Source organism: Nematolebias whitei, chromosome 18 (assembly GCF_014905685.2).
Source record: "Nematolebias whitei isolate Nwh7 chromosome 18, NemWhi1, whole genome shotgun sequence".
NCBI lineage: Eukaryota > Metazoa > Chordata > Actinopteri > Cyprinodontiformes > Rivulidae > Nematolebias > Nematolebias whitei.
In genome coordinates this window covers 22,903,463-22,917,810 of record NC_056515.1, presented here as the reverse complement: position 1 = coordinate 22,917,810, position 14,348 = coordinate 22,903,463, and the positions used below count along the sequence as shown (strand labels likewise).

The window sequence follows — 14,348 nt, the reverse complement described above, 5'->3', positions numbered from 1 at the left end:
GTTGCTGCTGATCTGTTTCAAGTTGCTGTGTTCATACTCATCTGTTCACACAGACTCATGTTCGTGCTGCTGTTGGGCATATTGCTTTTATTGTTTTATGCTATTAGTGCTTATTATATGTTTAGTTGACATTTTTCTTAGTTCATATCTTAGATCTTATTACTGTTTTTCCTTTTACATTTTATTGTGGGATGTAACTGGGACCCCGTGTACATAATCTCGTTCCACCACATGTACCACAAACAGTAAAGAATCTCTAACTCTGATTTGTGCAAAGTGTAAATGATGAGTTAGTTAAAAAATGTTCTCCGTGTTACTCTGAGTGACCTGGTTTGGGTTGGGGATGTCAGGACAGCTGTCGCAGGCGTCTCCCACTCCATCTCCATCTCGGTCCAGCTGGTCTCTGTTCTGGACTCGTTGGCAGTTGTCCAGGAAGTTCTTCAGACCTGCCCACCAATCACACAGAGTGGACATTCAGCATACTGAAAATTTTAATATTATACCTTTCCAACTTCTTTATGACAATACACTGTTTGTTTTTAATTTGAAAGATTGACTGGAACCATTCTGTGAAGAAAATAAATTAAAATATTATTATAGTATTATTAAACCAGTAGAGCTTCAGCAGAAAACAGGGCTAGAGTTGCAGTGAAGGTAGCATCAAATGTCTAAATCTTTACTTTTGCACCATTAGGGTGCACTGTTGCATTTCCTGTGTATCTGAGACATGTTTGAGTCTAATGGTATTTTTATTCATCACAGGGAGGCAGTAGATGCACGATGAATGCACAAATTTCAAGCAGCAGCGGTAGATGAGAAGCTCTCTGTCCTGTGGGGATTTTCGAGGTGTAATCATACCACTATGTGATCAAAGTGTGTTTGCTCTGGGGTCAGGCTGATATTGGATTTTTTCTTCCTCTTTCTTCAGTGCTCTTCTGCTTCCACTTACATATAAAAAACAGTCATACTTCTACACAGTAATACATTTAAACAGCATGATTTAGACATATCTGGAACAAACCATAAACCCTCCCTGCATGATTATTTCCATAATTCATGTTGAGAACATGAAAAAGGATAACGATGAGTCCTCAGTGATAGTGATTATATAACAAGAATGTCAGGGTTGGTGATGTAATTTCTTGTAGTACCATCTCCATCCATGTCGTCATCGCAGGCGTCCCCTTTGCCATCGCTATCAGTGTCCCTTTGGTCAGGGTTCTCCACCAAGCGGCAGTTGTCACAAGCATCGCCGTGGTTGTCTCTATCACTGTTCCTCTGGTCCACGTTGGGCTTATACCGACAGTTATCCTGAGACAGACAGGTTTTAGTGTCAATATAAGATGTCAAATTCAAATATACTATTCATGAACAACCAACCTGCTCGTTTGGAATACCATCACCATCTGCATCGTCATCACAGGCGTCTCCCATACCGTCCCTGTCTGCGTCCTCTTGACCAGAGTTTGGAACAAACATGCAGTTATCCTGCAGAGACACAGCTAAATGAAGGTCCTCCTGTTTCAGCAAAACACTATTTTATGATACCTCTCCTTACCTTTTTACAACTTGGGTCCTTGCATTTGAGTTTCTCATCTGGATACCCATCAATGTCAGTGTCCTTCCCGCACAGGTATCCGTTGCCGGCCCAGCCAATTCCACACTTTGGAAGCAAATGAAACACCTCACAGAAAGTGCTCACAGACCCTCACCATAGGTGTGAATTTTCTGTATAGACTATAAGAATGTGCGATTGGGCTAAAATCCCACCTGACAAGAGATGGAGCCATCTCTTTCTCGAAAACATTGGGCGTTGGTGTCACAGGGGTTGGTCAGGCTGTTTCCACAGCTGAGCTCCGGCTCGCAGCCCTTCACCTGGTCCCCTGTGAAACCTGTCTTACAGCTGCCGCAGTAAAAGGAGCCCTGTGGGGGAAATGGGACAGCTGTATTTGGATTCCTTTTAAAAGCAGCTCGACTGAAGTGAAACGTCCAGCTTGAGACATGTACACTGGTTGGACTGCAGTCTTACCATAGAGTTGTGGCAGATTGAGTTCGGAGTACAGCCTCCATTGTCGGGTCCTTTGCATTCATCAACGTCATCACAAACCTGAAATGAATAAATTAAAATAAATGCACCATAATGCTTTGTGACTCAATATAACTTAAAACAAATAAATAAAAAAAAACAGTTGCAGCAAACAACATTCACACATCGTAATTTAGTAGCATTTATATAATTTATACAGTAGCTATAAATATTTAATTACTGATGATTATATTATTAAATAACACTGCATGATTTGATTAAAAACATGGTGAATTGTGATAGCTTTAATTTTTCAACTTTGGGCTGAGCTATGCTTTCTGGTTTAACTATGACTTTTTTTTTCCAAATGAAAAAAATATTCTAACTACATTGTTAAAATGGTGGATAGGTAATTAAATTATGCATTGTTGTAATCTGTGCACCAATGTTAAATAACATTTTTTTATTAAACGACTCTTTGATAATACATGTATGTTTTCTATTCATTTAATATTAGTAATGAGTCATAAATATTGAATTTAAAGAATCAGCATGTAGCAAAAAATAACATCAAATGGAAAAAATGCAGCTTGTAATCAACTAAATGTGTTTTAGTTTAAATTGATTGCACATTATAAACTAATCCGATAACATTTCCACACATGTTATGAGTTCACACTCTGTGTCGGAGTTATAATAAAACATATTTGATAAAAAATGAGATTTTTCTTATGTTGCAACCACACAGAGAGCAAACTTTTTATTTAATATATCACAACATTGTCAGTTTATCCTTTACTCTTTATCTCTTAAATGTACGTGTAAGGCCACAGTGTTATTACAACCTCTAAGGTTTTAAGCAGTAAATTCTTATCAGTTTAGCCTTGAAACAAAATGTAGTTGTCAGGATTCATCTAGTTTTATTCATCAATTTAACCCTGGTACAAAATTCCTCAAACTGTAAGAGCTTACATCTACTGGGACCATTCATGAAAACACATAAAAATTTAAAATATGTCTGTAATTCAGGTTTTACAGAGTACTGATGGAATAAAAAACTCGTAGGATTAAAATATTAGCCCAAACTAATGAAAATAAGGATGCGGCCTCCAAGTCTGAAAAGAAGAGCCAGTCCAGCTTCACCCAACCTGGATCCTTCTTGATGAACATCAGGGGGAGGCACATCTTTCTACTTTGTACTTTGAGCTTGAATTTTTAATTATTAGTTGTTTTAAGTGACACTTCTGATGTTGAGAAAAAAAAAATGTTTTCAGGCTATAACATTTCCTTATTTTTTCTTAATCTCATGTCCAGTAATAATTAAAGATTGTCTAAACAACATTAAAATTTTTTGAAAACAGGGTTTTTAGTAAAACTTCAATGTTTTTTCTCTCTTTACAATATTTGTCTTATACTGATGCTACATAAATTCAATTAATGAACACCAACGTTAAGAATAAACCTAATTGTAAGTAAAGTTGTACAGAATGTCCTATTTTATCTGGTTCTAAGTGTAACATTTGTTGTTAAATTGGATATATTTGTTTGTGTTTATTTATTTTACCTGTTTGTTAGTCTGAGCGAACACAATGCCTACGCCCTCGACTGGCAGGCCGACGTAGCCCAGTGGACAGGCGTCACAGCGGAAGCCTGGTGCGGTGTTCACACACTTCACTCCGGGGAAGCAGGGGTTAAACTGGCACTGTAAGAAAAGGAGGACACAATCTGTGCTGAAGCAGCAGAAATAAATGTGTTTCTCTCAGGGCTTTTCCCAAAAGCCTTTTGGGCTGATGACATTTTTTGCTCCTGTAAGAAAGAAGTTGCTGAAGGAGCTCTAACCCTCAGGGAAGAGGTGAGCACAAACAGGAAAACACAGCCAGTTTTAATGGTTTCTGTATTTTAAGACCTTACCCCTTTTAAACATTTTACCTACATTCCAAGTCTTTTTTTGGTCTTTTTGCCAGATGTATTTTGTAACGTTCTAAAAGAATAAAAAATAATATATACATTTTCTCATAATTTCAGAGGTCCAGGAAATCATTTGGTCTGAAGTCAAACTTTTCAGCAACATAATTTAAAGGACACACCTCTTTCACGCAGCTCATTGCTATTTTGTAACATATATTGTTATACCAAATAAATGCATAAAAAATTTCCAACACCACATTTTTTCCACACTTTGATGTGTGGACAACCCTTGAAGTGGATTAATGATGCTTAACTAACTCATTTTTGTCATCTCAATCCAAAACCAAAACAGGAACTGAATGGGGCAGTACTTGAAGATAATATGAGCCAGCTTGATGTATTTAAACCTCACTCTGGTAAGTACAAATGTGGATGAACCAGGATACCAATTAAATGTTCTTAATTATGCAGATCAAAGTTAAGTAATTCTCACAATGAAACAACGTCTTGTTCTCTGGTACCTCATCTACGTCATCACAGTTGAAACCATCTCCTGTGTATCCGTCTGGACAGGATGCACACTCAACACCAGTCGCTGTCTCAACACACATATCGTCACGGAAACAGACACCTGGGGTACATCTTGGTTTCACCACCTCACTACCACCAAGACCTTTAAACAGAAAACAAATATATTTTTAACTAGAGAAATGGCATTTTCTGTGAAAATGGAGGGTGGATACTGAGTGCTGAGTGACATAAACTGAGTTTGTAAAAGAAGTAGAGCACAAGTTAAAAGCATAATAAGAGCAAAAGACTGGCTAAAAGCTAAATGTAGCAAAATGTTAGCTTAAAGGGTAAAAAGCTGGGTAAAAGGCTAAAAGAAGCAAACCAACAGATAAGAGCTAAAATACCGTATTTTCCGGTAAATAAGTCGCATCAGTCAAAAAAGCATCATGAAGATGAAAAAAAAAACATATATAAGTCACTTCAGCGTATAAATCGCATTTATTATGCATCATCGCTGACGCGTTGCGTTTATTATGAGTTCATTAAATGGTTAAGCTTCATTTCGCCTGGGCAGTGCGGCACCATCCGTCCATTCATTGCAGCTGCTAGCTCTCCAGCGTTCCTCCGCCTGCACCAGCTGAATGAAGCGAGCGCACACAAGAGGACTCGCTGTTGCAGTTCTCAGACATTTAAAGCATCAGTCAAAAATTGTGTTATGAATATGGAAAAAACAAACAAATATATATAAGTCGCAGGACTGACAAATCTATGCTAAAAACAGTGACTTATATGCCGGAAAATACGGTATGTAAAACCTAACAGTTGCATAATAATAGCTCAAAGCCAAAACACTAGTAGTAGCTAAAATGTAGCTATAAGTTAGAAGCAACATAAAAAAAAAATTAAAAATAGAGCAACTAAGCTAAAGCAGATTTCAGAAACAACATTGTTTTGAAAGAGCTGAAGAGATATCAGGGTAATTTTATGCAAAAATATTTCCAACTTAAGTTCAATATTTTAAAATGTATAAAATAAATAAATAAAAATCGTATTACCCATCTCCAGAATGAATGCAACATTTTGATATACAGTATGAATGATTGAATTGGCACACACTATGAAGAAGTAGTTTGATTGCTAAAAATACATATGTAAAAAACCCAACAGCATTTACACATTAATCTTTATGAACATCATTAAATATATTCACTATTGAGGGACTGACTGAGCTTTATGTTCTTACCACAGGCCTGACACTCAGAGATGGTGTTTCTAAGGAAAGAGGTTTCCTTAACCTGAAGGAGGAAGAAATAAAAAATAATAAAAAAAACATTGTGATGTTTTTTTGCAGTTGTGTTGGCAGGGAGGTCAGCGTAGAAGATGCATGGCTTAAGTAGTCTCAGAGGAACTGTTTGAGGTGGTTACCTGCTGAATGAGCACCTCCTTCAGTTCATTTATCACCTTTGTTAACTCCTGCATTTGATTAGATAGCTGCTTTGTGTTGACCCCTAGGAGAAAGAAACTGTTAATTTGGTTGAACAAAATCAGAGGCTGGTAGATTCTCAGTGGGTGTCTCATCAGCTCTATTGCATGCTACTATTTTATGGCTCAAAGTGTTACCCTGGGAAACATTTAGCTGTCTCTATGGGCATTTGTTTCCACTCAAAGAATCTTACCCAGAGTTTGGACTGAGTCTCTTTGCTGGAAATGACAGTCTTGTAATGATGCAACGTTCTCAAACGAGTCCCCGACCACCAGTTTTAGCTCGTCTAAACTCTCCTGTTAGCACAGAACAAAAGTGGACACTTTTCTAAATTTGCAGAGGCATGACTGAGACAGGAGCCATTATTCTATAATCATTGTGACAGTTCACCTGCTCCCTGGCTTGCATCGTCTTTAGCTCCACCATACCATACCCTGCAGGCAAACCTCGGAAGGCAGCCGGAAGATCCCTGACCGTCTCGACCAGCCTGCAGTCCAGATGCAGCTCCACCCCGCCTGGCCCCTGCTGCTGCAGCCCCTTCAGGTGGAACAACAGTCGGTGTTGCTGGCCATCTGCCAGCACCAGGTTGTTGAAAGTAATGGAGCTTGTTCTCTTGTCGCTCCGCAGGTAACGTAACACAGCTTCGAGAGGACAAGGCAGTGCAGAAAACAAAATTTACTCTAGGTTTGTTTTAAAGTAGGTAATACAACAGTTAGATGAAAACATGTAATTTTGAATTCATATGCACAGTTATTCATAAAGGTTTTGAAGAAAGAATGTCTGGTGTAGAAAGCTGTTTGAAATACCATTGCACAGAAAAATAGTTTATTTCTAATATAACACAAGCTAGTAGCTAGTCTGAGCATTTGCCCATTTAATGGTGTATTGCAAGACAAATCTTCTTCTTCTTCTTTCGGCTTTTCCTTCTTCAGAGGTCTCCACAGTGAGTCATCCTCCTCCATCTCACTCTGTTCTCTCCATCCTCTGTCCTCAATCTAACTACATCCATATATCTCCTCTTTGTATTTTTCCTGGCAGCTGCATTTCTAACATCCTTCTACCAACATACCCACGGTCCCTCTTCTGGACATGGCCAGACCATCTCAGTCTGGCCTCTCTTACTTTATCTCCCAGTTGTTCAACCTGTGCTGTACCTCTGATGATCTCATTCCTAATCTTATCCATCCTTGTCAGTCCTAAGGAGAACCTCAACATCTTAATTTCTGCCACTTCCAGTTCTTTCTCTTGTCTTTTTGTCAGTGCCACTGTCTCTGGACCATACAACACAGCTGGTCTCACAAATGTCTTGTAAACTTTTCATTTGACCTTTGCTGACACCCTTTAGTCACAAATCACGCGTGAAACTTTTTTCCACCCACTCCATCCTGCCTGGACTCTCTTTTTCACCTCTTTACCACACTCCCCATTTCCCTGGACAGTGGACCCCATGTACTTGAAGTCCTGCACCTTTGTGACCTCTGCTCCTTGTAGCCTCATTGTTCCACCGACCTCCCTCTCATTCACACACATGTACTCTGTCTTACTTTGGCTGACTTTCATTCCTCTTCTTTCAAGTGCATACCTCCACCTCTCCAAGTTCTCTTCCATCTGTGCCCTGTTCTCACAACAGATCACAATGTCATCTGCAAACACCATAGTCCACAGGGATTCCTGCCTGACCTTATCTGTTAGTCGGTCCATCACCAGAGCAAACAAGAAGGGGGCTCAGAGCTGATCCTTGATGCACTCCCCCCTTCACTTTAAAGTTGTCTGTCACTCCTACAGCACATCTCACCACTGTCCTGCTGTCCTCATACATGTCCTGTACCAGTCTAACATACGTTTCTGCCACTCCAGACATGCAATACCACACCTCCTCCCTCAGCACCCTGTCATATGCTTTGCACCCTGTTGTATGCTTTTTGTGCGCATTACAAGAGAAGTAAAGGTTCAGAACAACATTTGCTTAAACCACTATATGTTTGAGATTCCAGTTCTTTTAGATGACAGCATTCTACTTTGGTACTGGCTTTGCTAGCTGTTCATTCATCAGTCCATTCAAAATTAAATATATTTTTCCAAACTAAGGTGGTTCACAAAGCGGTTTATGACAGGTAAAATATTATTGTTTGCAATCTTTCTGCAGACTGCTTCAAAACATCTGGATTATTCCTTTAATATCACACTGAATAGTCAACTGATGAAGTCTTTTTCATATTTTTGTACCTCGGTTGAGCTTCCCCATCACTGTGAACTCAAAGTATTTGCTGTTGTCCCTGGGGTTGTACAGAGTAAACACAGTGGTTCCAGTTTTGGGTTGCAGCTTGAAGGAGGTTAGGATGAAAGCCTCAGTCACCCCCTGTTCGGCCAGACCGCCCTGCAGCAGGTCTGGCAAGCAATCGGGCGATGTGAGCAGATCATAAACTGTTGACAGGGATACAGAGAAGAGAAACGGTTAATCACATGAGCAATAGATGATAACATATAAACATTTACGACCTAAAGCCACACTCGGCTGTTGTCGGGGTAAACACATTCTGAGTCGACAAGGAAATAATGATGTCGTCCAAGTGTTTGTTGCTCTTGCAAGCTGCTGCAAAAACTTGGCAGTCTCAAAGGAACCACAAAGAGGCAGCTTTTTGCAACAAATCAAAGCTAATGGCGTGGCAATTTACGTTTTCATATTTATTTACTTTTTTATTTGATCCCTGTTTAAAATGGCTGATGGGTTTTTATTCACAGGCAGAAGCTTGACAAAATCCAGAGCATCTGCTGACTGGACACGGAAGAAGAGAGAAAACACTTATCGTTTGAATTTCTCTTTAATAAAGTGACTTGGGAGCTGAGCAGACCACAGGATATGTCCACTGTCTGCACACATCACAAATACACAAGAACCATAAAGCAGTCAGCAAGGCCCTTGGTTCTAAGGAAGCAAAATTACTCCCAAATGGTCGCAGAGACTGGCCGTCGTTAGCCAAGAATACACCACCCCCATCCTGCCTTTCTTTCTTTCTTTCTTTTTTTTTTTTTTCTCCTCCTTTCATGGCTTTACAGTGCATGTTTTGTCAGATAAATCACAATGAAGTGGGACCGAGTCACCAAAAGTTTGTATTTATACCATGATTAAAACACTTACATATGATTTTTTTTGTATTTGAAAATATAAAATGTTTAGGCTAACCGAACAAAATGAACACAATCCACCATGAGTTCTCGTGGCTCAATGAGACTACCTGTATAAATAAAGTGTAAATGAAAAAAATGAAATGAAATGTATGTTTCATATCTTTAGTGTTATTGTACCCGTTAAACCTCCTCACAAAGACAGCAAACAGTTCTGTTGTTCAAAAGTCTTCTGGACAGAGCGCTCCGAGTGGTCAATGATGTCTTCCACAAAACACCCTGAGAAAGTGCTTCCCATCACCCCGTGATTAACCTCAAATTTCAAGCTTCATAAAACTACTCCAGCTCGAAGCCATTAAGTTAAATCCAGAGTCTTGTCCCTCTCTTCAAGCCGGCACATACATCTGCTATGGTTAGTTTACTTTTAAGTAAGCAAATGGTGAAACATTCTTCATTTCTCTGCTTAACAAATGCTCCACAATGGAGTTTTCCTGTGAAGAAAGTTGAGATTTGTCATTAAACGTTTAAAAATATCATGTCAAAGTCTCACAGTGATGACAGAAATATATCACCAGCTCTGGGATGTGATTAACATAAAGAGTGAAGTCTCATTAATGTCAAAGCTAATGGACGTCCAATATATTTTATTCAAGATACTTTATGATCCAAGACACTCTACATCTGCTTCTTGTCGGGTGATTGCACTGACATGTTTTTTTTTTTTTTCTCTTTAACCTCATAAGTTGTTAACTTTCTAAATTATCTGTTTCTTTTAGCATTCCAATATAATATTCAGAAGTGAACTGTATTTTTGCAGATACACAAGAATAGTACTGTTCAAGAAATCTATGCAAAAAAGAGGGATTATATTTTATCTCAAGGAAGTGAGTTGTTAAAAGCCTGAGTGGACATCACCATTGTTGAATGGTCTTTTGTAATCCAGCAAGGATGTTTTTCTAAGCTTCATTAAGTGATTTAGATGCTTAAATTAATCAAAATGATCTTTAAGTGACTAAACCTAAATAATAGTAATTAAACCTGAAAGCAAAAAGTGAATGAAAATGAATGTCTGCCAGTCTGGTCTTTTTTATATAGTCTTGAGTTTCTGAACATCCACTCAGAATTCCTAACACGGACTTTATGGCTGTCTGTACTTTTTCTTTTTTTTGTGTGCGTGTTAATGAGACCAAAACAACAAACAACAAATCTATATAATTAGTAGTTTATTGATTCCTGACATTACTGTATTGATCTTTTTTCTTTTTTTTTTTTACAAACTTATAGTGTGAAGTTATTGTATAAAATGTTTTTTTTTAATGTAAATGTTTGTCAAATCCAAGTATTCCCACTCTCATCTTGCAGCTGTTTCAAAGGAGTGGTTCAGTAGGATAACATGAAGTAGGTATGAGTAACTAATATCTTACCTGCAGCAGACAGAGTTCAAATAATCTACAACAACAACAAGATAGAGTTGCGATTTCTGACCCGAAATTCATCGGGTCAGGTCAAAAGTATGTGCTTGATGGGCAGGTCAAGTTAGTCTCTGACTTTTGATGTGGTTTTATGAATCATACATCACAAAAAATATAAGAATGCACAATATAAAATGTGTTAATCTACTTGTAGAGGATGAGGCAGTTTTATATGTTCAGGATGAGAAAGAAATAAAATAGAGTGCAGAAGTTAATCAGACTGTGAAAAGATAGAGTAGTGCTGGCGCATTGCACAACATTTGCGCCTGTGGCCCCGCCCACCCTGCTTTGCTCTTATCACACATCTTAGGATTTGCAATTGATCCACAACAAGCAACATAATGGAGCTGGAAAGTATTAAACAAAAGCTAAAAATGGGAGAGCTCACTCTGCAAAGCCAGCACAGTGAAACCTGCTGATATGTGCCAGGTGCATGCTCGGGTCCAACCGGCCGGTTGAAAGAGGTAAAAAAAGGTCCTGATAAGCTTCATATGGATAACCGGATCATCAGCCGCGTGCGTCCACTGACCGGCCGGCTGAAAGAGGTAAAAAAAAAAACCTGAAGCTTCAGATGGACAACCGGATCATCAGCCGCGTGCGTCCGCAGACTGTTAATGACTATAATTACTATAAAAATCCACTGACTCTTGTTCATAAACAAGAAATTTTATATCTTCTTTTCTTTGAAATACATTTTTAAAACTTTTATGTCAAAATGATTTACTTACAAATTGGGTTGGGCTCGAACAAAATGCCTATGGGCTTGGACCGGGTTGGAATTTTTAGGCCTGAATGCAACTCTACAACATGATGAAATTAGCATGAGGAGTCAAGTTAACGTCACTCCAAAACGGATATAAGATAGCTCAAATCAGCTTCTGTCTATGATTATTTTCATTTAAAATTGTTCATTGCAACACTTTCTATGTGGAACACAAGTTGCAATATGGAAGTGCAACTAAATGCAATACTAAAGCTCAAATAATATCTCAACTATGGCCCCAACTCTTAAATGAGTTGAAAAGGATGTTATGTGGACGCATTCTCATCTACCTGCCAGCTGTGCTCGAGTGCCTGACCACTGAGATCCTGGAACTAGCAGGAAACACGGCTCACGACAGCAGAAGGACAGGATCGTCCCTCAGCACCTACAATTGGCTGTCCGCAGCTATGGAGCTCGGCAGACTGCTGGGAGGAGTGGCCATCGCTCTGGGAGGAGTTCTGCCCGGCATTCAGGCGGTCCTACAGTTCAGGGGAACCGAGAGGTCAGCTGAGTCTGGGTGGACGGATCAGATGGCATCTGCAACCAGTTTCTTAGGATCCACTGTGGGATGGATCTTTACAAGAGATCCTTCCTGTCTACAGCCATCAGTATCTATAACATCTCTTAATGAAATGAGGATAACGAGTTACAACAACAAAATAATTTCCCTTTGGGATTAATAAAGTATTTTTGAATTGAATTGAATGCGTCAACCATTAAGCATTAATTTATTTTTAATACACCATTTGCTTAACCATCTTTAAGTTTTTTCAGGTTTGACTGGTGTTAGGTGATGGAGATGTACTCAAATGAACTCTGCTCTCAGTAGCTTTCAGCTTGACTCCATAAGACTTTATAATTCTTCAGACTGAGATCATTCCAACGGCTGTCTGCTGCAGGTAAGATATTAGCTACTCATAAACACTCCACAGAAACCGATTTTTAAAAGAATCTGAACTATATATTTTTAAGTTAGTCAGAAGATGTTAGCATTATAATGAATGTTCTTTGTTTCTTTTACTTGTGTGGTGATGATCTGTTTATTGCATCAAACTGAACCCTCTCTTAGATTATTGGTAGACTTGACGCTGTCAAAAACAGTTTGGTTCAGCTTCACAAAAAGCCCAGTTAGGCCGAGGAATACACGATTCAGGTTACACCCTTATAAAATGTTAACAAGTTAGCCTTCTGCAACAAGATTCTTCACCAGTGACTCATCCTTAAGCAGTAATATTTCCAAGAAAATAACAAAGCTAAAAAAAGTTACTATTCTTTTGTGGCCTCTATTAAAAATGTTGATGAAAATCTACAAAAATTCAACAGTTCTGCACATGAAAAAGTAATACCAAGCTGTGACTAAACCCTCCTCATGAGCTGCAAGCGAGAACAGCCGACGATGGGGGGATGGGCAGCTAAACCATGAACTCAAAATCTCCAGACACAGAAGGTAATTAATTCCCTGCAAATACAAACCCTCTCATTTATTTACAAATTAGTTTCGAGATCTGTTTGGCACTGCAATATTACTAAACAGAAATAATTTCGGACGACGTTTTGGCACTCAGAGATTTTCTGTGTTTAAAACTAAAGAAACGAGTTCCAATTTTTAATGTGTGAAGTCATCCTTGGGATGTTAAAACTGACTGATGTTTTCAATATCTCCTACAAATGATTACGTCTCAGCTTTGTGCCTCTGAATTCAAATTGAAGCAATGCTTTAAGTTGGTTCCATTTTTTTTTATGCAATAAACTCCAGTTATTTAATCAGTCATGGGTAATAATAGACGAATAATCTGATTTTATCCAATGACTCGGGCACCATAAGGATTGAAATGATTGAAGTTTGCTTAAATTCCTGGATAAAAACTACAAACACCAACATGTATGCACATTTTCAGCTGTTTGGTCAAATGTGTGTGACTGTGATTGTGTATCGGAGGCAGAACGAATAGAGTGTGAAGTTCAGTGTTATCATCTCTAATTATTCCCATGTGTGTGATCAAGCTGGGAATTAGTTTAAACAAATGTGTGCCAGAGAGCTAAACCTCCTGAAAGCTGATCTGATGAAGCAGATATGGCTGGTTGGATTTCTAAACATCTGCAGAAGCACACACACACACACACAATGTTCAACTCATCTCGACGACTGACAGGAATGTTGAGCACTTTCATCACACCTCAGCGAGTGTCGTTCACCGTGTCTAATCCTTTGGGTTTGAAAATGATATCTGCGTTCACAGTGTCTGCTTACGCCCTAAACCCACGTGTTCAAACACAAAGTGGTGGTGCAATCAAATCTGCTTTGACTGATTTAACAAAAAGACAGAAGCAGAATTACATTATGTCGAGGATTAAAAAAATACAGTAAAAAGTATTATTTTTTTGTGCTGAAATATTAGTTGCACCAAGAAAGGCTCAAAACTCTTTCACAGTCACCAGCAAGCGCAGTTGCTGAAATTGAAAATGCAACATGATAATAATAAAAAAAACAGGTTTAAAGTAAATTAAATCAGTTGGAATAATACTTACTCAAAGCCTGGGCCTCCACGTGCATACAGAGTTTTAACAGCAGCTGTGAGGCCAGAATAAAAGCTGTCCACCCAACCATCTTGTCCCTCCAACTGGTCTCAGCTCTGGAGTTTCTGTGTAGAGATGCCCGCAAGTGTTGCAATATATAAATATCTATATATGTATTTTAATTAATAGTAAAGAACGACTCATATCAAGCCTGTTAAAACCTGATGAATGTTTTTGTGTGTCTCTGGATTGTGAATGGGGGAAAAGGGATTTGCAGGAGTGCTACTGAGGGAGGAGCATCAGGGTAAAACCTGCTTTTAAAACTTTCCTAAGACGGCCCCATGTAGTGAAGGAGTGACCTGGGAAAACAACACGTTAGCTTCTACTTGCAGCTCCAAATTCCCAAAGGAAATGTCATTTTCACTGTTCGTCACCAGCTTTCACATGTGAAAATGGGTTTTACACGTTTGACTTCCAGACTGCGTTGAAAGCAGGGAATTCTTTCACCTTGCGCCCAGCGATCAGATGTGACACCTTTCACGT

General features: G+C 38.8%; 1 protein-coding gene across 1 annotated transcript; it reads right to left on the bottom strand.

Annotated features, from left to right (window-relative positions):
* Positions 1-327: 327 nt before the first annotated feature.
* On the bottom strand, positions 328-13,901 carry thbs4b (thrombospondin 4b; the record flags this gene model as incomplete). Its single annotated transcript, XM_037692466.1, is given in 14 exon segments — positions 328-446; positions 1,152-1,311; positions 1,381-1,488; positions 1,559-1,663; positions 1,771-1,923; positions 2,030-2,107; positions 3,591-3,728; positions 4,456-4,607; positions 5,688-5,739; positions 5,870-5,952; positions 6,121-6,223; positions 6,318-6,568; positions 8,154-8,351; positions 13,818-13,901. Coding segments are annotated over 14 exon segments (1,779 nt in total), but the record flags the coding sequence as incomplete, so codon positions are not given.
* Between the last annotated feature and the right edge of the window lie 447 nt (positions 13,902-14,348).